The 7,839-nt window shown below is 56.0% G+C and overlaps 1 protein-coding gene across 1 annotated transcript; it reads right to left on the bottom strand.

Moving 5' to 3' along the window:
* Positions 1-6,155: 6,155 nt before the first annotated feature.
* LOC146444001 (olfactory receptor 52K2-like) lies at positions 6,156-7,172 on the bottom strand. Its single transcript, XM_085062651.1, has one exon. It carries the CDS (start codon positions 7,170-7,172, stop codon positions 6,156-6,158), a length of 1,017 nt encoding a protein of 338 aa, XP_084918777.1.
* Positions 7,173-7,839: the final 667 nt, after the last annotated feature.

Here is a 7,839-nt window from a genome sequence, read left to right as displayed (position 1 = left end):
AAAGCACCTGAAATCCCTCCTGCTCTGGGATGAGCACAGCCCTTGGTTTCACCCCATCACTGAGGCTGTGGGCTCTGCCTGGGAATTCTCTCGGAGTCCTGACTTGCAGCTGTAAGATCTCTGACTTTTTTCCTTGCCTTTTTGTCTCTGTGTGTTTGATGCTTCTTAATTTATGGCAGCAAAGCCTAACGGAGATCTTTAACTCTGCAGCCGCAATGCAGCAGGAAAACAAGGAGCTCTCCCCCCACTCCCAGGCCCTTTCCCATCTATTTTCCTATTTTAAAAATTACAATTTTTAATGCATCACTTCACAGTCCTCCCAACTTTCCATAGACACTTAGAAATATCAGCTGGCAAATACAGGGAGGTGCTCCCAGACCTCCCTGTCTGCCCAGAATTCATTTGCCTTCCATAAAAAATTAGGCTTTTATGCCAGGGGAAGATGCTAATTCCCTGGAGTCCTTGCATTGCCCGGGATTTTTTTTTTCCCACAAGCATTGAAGTCAGACTCAGTAAAAGCATAAAATATTGCTGAGCAGCTCTTTGGGTTTAATATTCATCCAGCAGCTCCAGCAGCTCCCGCTCTCTCCTGCTTCCCTACAAACCTCCTCCCCACACACAGCAACACCTTGTAGGTGTGGAGACATGGAACTGCTCATTAATTTCTGCCCAGGCTCAGATGCCTGGCAGGAATTAAGTGCTGGAAGGCTTGGAATGGTTTTGATGAGCTTGAGGGATTTAGCTGGGTTCTGTCTGGGGGCTGCTCCCGGGCTCTTGTGGATATCCCTGCAAACCTGGCTGCTGTGTGAGAAATATCAGCCAGAAAACCTGTCTGAATTGCTTCAGCACCTGACAGAGACAGCCAAGGTCTCCCCCAAGCTCCAGGGCCCCCCAGAGTTCGAGTCCAGTGGTCTGAAGAGGTGGAGAGAGCCCCTCCCTGGGTCCCTGCCCACCCAAAGCTGTGCTGCAGTGAGGGGAATTGCCAGGTTTGAATCCAGGAATTCAAATTCAGGATGGAACCTGGAGACATCAACCAGTGCATCTCCTCCCAAGCCAAACCTTCTGTGGTTCCATGATTTACTGGGTGAGTCACAGAGGAGCACGACTTGGGAAAAATCCAGTCCCGATTTGGCAGAGGGTTTAGAAGCACAGACACACATCACACATACAGGGTGCTTAGGGTTAGTCAGGCTGAGAGCTAATTATGACATTAATCAAATTAGCATAAAAAAGCCAAAGTCTTTAGGGAAGATTCCTGACTGCAGGGGGAGGGCTCACATAAAATAACCCAACCAGAGATATTGTGGAAATAATTAAATACTTTAAAAATTACATAAACCAAAGCAAATACTCTGATTAAGAGATGGAAGTGGTGAAACTGCTGCAGAGGAAGGGAGAGGTCTGGGTGAGTGTTGTGGTTGGGAAGTTGGACATCCCAGCATCAGCAGGATATGCAGAAGAACCTTTAGACCCTTTGGGGACAGAGTGTGACCAGCTTTGGGCCTTGGCTTTGAACCAACTGTCCAACTTCTCTTAGTACTTGAATTGGATGAGAAGGATGTGACCCAAAATCTGGAAATGGGATGTGCCAGTGTTGCACCAGTCCTGGCTAACTGGGGTTCCCTCCCTGGCAAGCGAGTGCCACCATGGCCACACTGCCAAGGCCAGAGGGACACTGATGGCAGTTGGTGTGGCCACATTTTATGTCAAACAAGCCCCAGAGTCAGGAGATTTGGCAAAGCTGCCTGTCTAGAGGCACATGCTCAGGCGTCCCTGTGAGCTGGTTGTGCCACTGGTTCACAAGCAGTGATCACAAACCCCACTCCTGTGAGTTTGTCCATCTGCATTGTGCTCCAGCTCCAAGTGCTGCAGTCTGAGCCCCTGAGACATCAAAATGGAGAAGCAAACAGGGGTTATTTCCTCTCTCTGGATCCCTCTGGAGAGCTCCACCACCACCTGGGATGTTCAGGTGGAAGAGGTTTCCTTTGGCCCAAAGGTCTCTTGTGCTCTGCACTTTGGTTCATGTTGGGTTTGGAAGTCTCCCAGTCTGAGTGCCAAACTCAGGTGCTTTTTTACACTGTCACCTCCACCAAATTGTGGTTTTCCTTCACAGTCCTCATGGTTTCCCCCAGAAACCTCAAGGTTTAGCCCCACAGTCTCTGTCTCTGCCCTTTGCTTTTGCTCCCAGCAGCACCTCTGAGCAGGTTAGGAACTCTGCATTCCCAGCTGCCACCATCTGACACCTTCAGGGAATGCTGACACTTGGAGTTCCTGTGAGCTCCCTCTGGGTTTCCATGGAAGCTGAGGCTCTTCCCACAGCCTCTCCACAGCTTCCTGTGCTGTTTGTGGAGCACACAGGATCCACAGGAGCCTCAGCAATGGGGCAGGTTGGAAAAGCACAATATGAAGCATCTTATGCAGGTTTGGCTCTGGTCTTGGGGTCACCTGTGATTATCAGCAGAGGGTGGGACATTCCAAAGTCCCTGTCACACAGGCAGGGCCTCCTTGGGCTCATCCTTGGCAGACCTGTTAACACCTGGGAGCTAAGTGAGTCAAACAGCACCAGAAGGCTCCTGGACACTGCTCCTGGTGTTTCCATGACAGGAGTGTCCCTAAGCCTGTCCTGGTTGGGTAAAAGGACCTGCAAGGTGAGTCACAGCCCAGACCCCACCTGACTGAAGGCCAGGAGAGCTCAGTGCATCAGCTGATGCTGGGAGAGCTGGGGGTGCTCACCTGGAGAAGGGAAACTCCAGGGAGAGCTCAGAGCTCCTGCCAGGGCCTAAAGGAGCTCCAGGAGAGCTGGAGAGGGATTTTGGACAAAGGATAGAGGGACAGGACACAGGGAATGGCTTCCCATTGCCAGAGGGCAGGGATGGATGGGATATTGGGAAGGAATTGTTCCTGGGAGGGTGGGGAGGGACTGGGATGGAATTCCCAGAGAAGCTGTGGCTGCCCCTGGATCCCTGGCAGTGTCCAAGGCCAGGTTGGACATTGGGGCTTGGAGCAGCCTGGGACAGTGGAAGGTGTCCCTGCCATGGCAGGGGTGGCACTGGATGGGATTTGAGGTTCCTTCCAACCCAAACCATTCTGGGATTCCATGATTCCAACGTGGGTCAGACAAGGCCATTCCCATGCCAGGGCTGTTCCCAGAGCAGTGTCAGAGCTGCCCACTGGTGAGTCCTGGTTGTAACGTCCAGCCTGAAGCCCCTGCCCTGCCAGCCTGGGCACTGATGGTGCTGCCCATGCCCTGACAGTGGGGATGTGGTGACAGTTCAGGGTGGTGACAAGGGTGGCAAGGGAGTGGCACGGGGAGACAGGAGATGACAATGCAGGGAGGTGGCAGGAGCTGGCAAGGAAGTGGCAGAGGGTGGCAGGGAGGTGACAGCAAGGTGGTGGCAGTGCTGACTTCTGGCCAGGAGGTGCCTCCTGCGATCCACACTGAGTGCCATGCCTGGTGTCACCGCCGTGTTCCCAGGGCCTCCCGGCTGCTGCTCACCCCCGGCACAGGGAAGAGGCTGGGAGAGACATCCATTTATTTTGTTCCTTCACAGCCTGGCAGTGCAAGAATCATTATCATCATCATCCCCAGCAGCAGCAGCAGGGCAGGGCAGGGTGACCTCCTGGGCTCTGTGGTCACTTGTCACCAGAGCAGTGACACCCCCGGCACCCCCTCCTTGCAGAGACACCGGCAGCTCCGAAGAACCAGAGCCCTACTGGAGAGGTGTCCATGGAATAACAGTGGTTTGGGTTGGATGTCACCTCAGAGCTCAGCCAGTGCCACCCGCTGCCCTGGGTCACTGCAGGGTGCGGAGCCGGGCTGTGTGACGGTGCTGTGTGGCAGCGTGGCTGTGCTGGCCTGGAGCTCAGCTGCCCCAGCAGGACAAGTGCCACCGCCCCGTCCCCTGTCCCTTACCCCGCACAGCGGTTCGGGACGTGTGACGCTGGCAGGAGGCAGCATTGTCCCCTCCCCGCCATCGCAGAGTCCCTCTGACTCACTTCCCTCCCTCGGCTTTCCAACAAGCCAAAGTTAAAAGCAATTCAACTTTGTTTATTACGTTTTTTCCGTCAGGTTGCCTTCCTGGGAGAGTCCAATTAGCGCTAACGAGCGAGCTGATAATTACCGCTCCGGCCCCAGGAGCATTGAGTGCTGCTGGCCGTGCGGCTGCTGTCGCTGCTCCTCTGTCGCTGCCCAGGGGCCAATTAGCGGCTTTGTCACCGCTGATGCTCCCTGGGGACTTCCATCAGCGCCGGGGCTAGTGGCGCTGCGGGGACACTGTCCCCTCATCCATCGCTCATCGCGGCTGCAGGACCCTCATCCCTCATCCCTCATCCCTCATCCCTCATCCCTCATCCCTCATCCCTCATCCCTCATCCCAGACCAACCCGCCCCGGGAATCAGCGCCTTTCCAGCTCCCCCAGCCCCGCCCCAGGCTCTGCGACAGCTCTGTCCCCTCATCTGCCTGTCCCCTTTGCGGAGGGAGCGATGTTTGTGCCTCGCTGTCCCTGGGTGCCACTCGCGGCCAGGCAGGGACTGTCGCGGGTGTCCCGTGGGGATCCCCAGCCCTGCCTGTGCCGGGAGATTTTCCATCCATGCAGCTCCCCGGGCCCTGTGAAGAGCAGGAGCCAGGCAGAACCTTTCCTGTGAAACTCAGAGTCAAACCCTCCCCAAACCCAGCCCAGCGCTGGGGCAGTTTTAAGGGCTGAAAATGCCACAGGGAAATGGGAAAAGCTGTGCCAGCAGCAGCTCCAGCCCCTCTAGCAGAGCTGGAGTTTGGGTGGCACCAAACGGGATGGTTTGTGCTGCAGGCCCCGAGACAATTGCACACTACAGGCACGCAAGGAAAGGCTGGTGGATGGTGATAATTTATCTGGGGTTAAATAAACATTAATTGTGAGTGGCCTTAGGCCCGGGTGTGGGCTGTGGTGGAGGGATGGTGCAGGTTGTGGGCTGATCCAGGCAGGAGGATGTGTGGGCTGGGGTCTGTGCCCAACCTGGGGCCCCAAGCAGCCTGTGCTGGACTTGCTGAAGCCCTGGGATTTGTTCCTGCTCAGCCAGCTCTTTCCTGCCATCCCACAGCTGGGTCTGTGTATGGTCAGTATGCTGGAGGGGTTTGTCCCAGCACTGCCCAGGGAGCTGCAGCCAAACCAGTGTCCCCAGCCAAGGGGCTTGGAGCAGCCTGGGACAGTGGAAGGTGTCCCTGCCATGGCAGGGGTGGCACTGGATGGGCTTGAACATCCCTTCCAGCCCAAACCTTCTGTGACTCCATGATTCCATGATCTCGAGGTGCCATGGTGGTTCAGGGGTGCTGGTGTTGTAAAGGCTTTGCAATTCTGCAAGCAGCTCTGGATGGAGCAGAGACTCTTCCATGCGTGGCTGGGTCTGGGATCACTGCCCAAAGCCACCACTGCCCAAAGCCAGCCCTCACAGGGACTCCATGTCCCCCCTGCCCATCTCTGTCAGTGGGCATCCACCCCACCCCAGCACCCACAGGGGTGAACTGTTGTTTGCTTTGAACACTTCACCCTAAGGAGAGATGCAAAACTAGCAAGTGAGCCCTGGCTCAGAGCTGGAATCCTCCCGAGGCTCAGCTGAAATCACCCTGAGGCTCAGCTGGAATCACCCTGAGGCTCGTTACTCTGCTGTCCCTGTTGGGCTCAGACTCTCTGCAGGTAAACAAGGCAAAGGGCCTCTTTCCTCAGGGCTCCTTCATGAGGAACCTAGGGGTGGATGAACCCAGGTCCAGGAGCTGCCCTGTGTCACCACTGCCCTGTGTCACCACTGCCCCATGCCACCACTGTCCCAAGCAGCTGCACAATGGTCCTGTCCACCTTCCCCACCATGGTGCTGGGGAAGATGCTGTTCCCCAAACTTTCCAAAAGCCAGGACTCCCCAACTACTCGGGACTCGCTCCAGTACTGGTTTATTGTTGGTGTTATGTCTGCAGGGAGCAGAGTCCTCACGTCACAGAGTCTGAGTGGTATCTTGGAAGGAAGGACTGCATTGGCCAAAGGGACAGTTGCCCAAACCCATCCTCACTGGCCCACTGGTTTCTTGTCAATCAGCTGTTGCTGTGTCAGTGTCAGGCATCTGGTCTAGGTTCCCTTTCTGGAGACAGAGATGGAGCTTTCTGGGGGATAATTCATTGCACTCAACGTCACACCTGTTCTGGGATGGGAGAAATCTTTTTCTGTCTCTCTGAACCTGAGCTGCCTTTAGCAGCTTGTGAGCTCCTGGGTGCTGCCAGCTGCCCCAGCAGTTTGCAGATGCCTTCCTGGATCTGCTTCACCTTTATGCCATAAATGAAGGGGTTGAGCATTGGAGGGACAGTCAGATAGAGATCAGCCAGCAGCACCTGGATGTGAGGTGCCAAGCCGAGGGGGAATGTCTGCAGGTACATGGAGAGGAGCCCACCCACGTAAAAGATGAGGATGACAAAAATATGGGAGCCACAGGTCCCGAGGGCCTTGAGCCGAGCCTTGTGGGCTGGCAGCCTCAGTGCAGCCCTGAGGATGGTGCAGTAGGAGAAGGTGATGAAGGCCCAGTCTGTCCCCACGAGCAGCGTGGCCATGCTGAGGCTGTAGCGGTGGCTGGTGGCCGTGTCAGCACAGGCCAGCCTCACCACGGCCATGTGGTCACAGTAGGAGTGAGGGATCACCCTGCTGCTGCAGTAGGGCAGGCTGGTGAGGAGGCACATCAGGGGGATCATGCTGCCAACTCCCCTGGCCAGGGACAGCAATCCTGCCTGGATGGCCCTCGGGCCAGAGAGGAGGGTGCTGTACCTCAGCGGGTGGCAGATGGCCACGTACCTGTCCAAGGACATGGCCAGGAGCACCCCTGACTCCACTGCGGTGAATGTGTGGATGAAGAACATCTGGATGAAGCAGGCTGCAAAGCCAATCTCCCTTGAGTCCAACCAGAACACAGCCAGCATCTTGGGAACGACGGCAGTGGAGAAGACAAGGTCGATGACAGCCAGCATGGCGATGAAACAATACATGGGCTCATGCAGGCTTCTGTCCAGACCCACAGCCAGCAGCACCAGGAGGTTTCCCAGCAAGGCCAGGATGTAGGTGATGCAGAAGGGGATGGAAATCCACATGTGGAGAGCTTCTAGGTCAGGGATGCCCGTCAGGAGAAAGGATGGAGGGTTGGATCGGTTGGGGGCTGACATGGCACAGACAGCCCGAGCTGTCCCCTGCTGCAGCTCCCTGTAACAGTGACAGAAAGGTTGGCATTTTGGCTGCCATGGCTGTGGCCACAGTGCCCATGGCATCAGGGAATTTTGTTCTGTTTGTTTGGGGAAAAGCTCTCAGAACCTGTTATCTGCAGTCAGGCTTTGAACTGTGGCTGTGATCAGCACATTTCAGAGGACTCAGAATCACAGAATCATGGAATATTCTGAGCTGGAAGGAGCCACAGGATCATCCAGTGCCACCCTGCCCTGCCCAGACCCCCAGCAATGCCAGCCTGGGCATCCCTGGCAGTGCTGTCCAAAGGCTCCTGGAGCTCTGGCAGCCTCAGGCTGTGCCCATTCCCTGGGGAGCCTGGGCAGTGCCAGCACCCTCTGGGGGAACAACCTTTCCCAATATCCAGCCTGAGCTGCCCTGGCCCAGCTCCAGCCCTCCCTGGCTGCTGTCCCTGTCCCAGAGCAGAGATCAGAGCTGTCCCTGCACTGTCCCTCAGGAGGATGTTGAAGGCCAGTGAGTTCTCCCCTCAGGCTCCTCTGCTCCAGCCCTTGCCATATCCATGTCAGGCTGGCACCACAGTGCCCTGCCCTGCTGTGGCTTCTACCACTATAGTCACTCTCAGTGGGCAGAAATGGAGCAAAATCCCAGAAT

This window comes from Lichenostomus cassidix, chromosome 1 (assembly GCF_008360975.1).
Source record: "Lichenostomus cassidix isolate B80296 chromosome 1, HeHo_3.0, whole genome shotgun sequence".
Lineage (NCBI taxonomy): Eukaryota > Metazoa > Chordata > Aves > Passeriformes > Meliphagidae > Lichenostomus > Lichenostomus cassidix.
This window is presented reverse-complemented; position numbering and strand designations above follow the sequence as displayed.

Coding starts and splice junctions, on each gene's coding strand:
- LOC146444001 (XM_085062651.1), bottom strand. CDS start 7,172: ATGTCAGCCCCCAACCGATCCAACCCTCCATCCTTTCTCCTGACGGGC.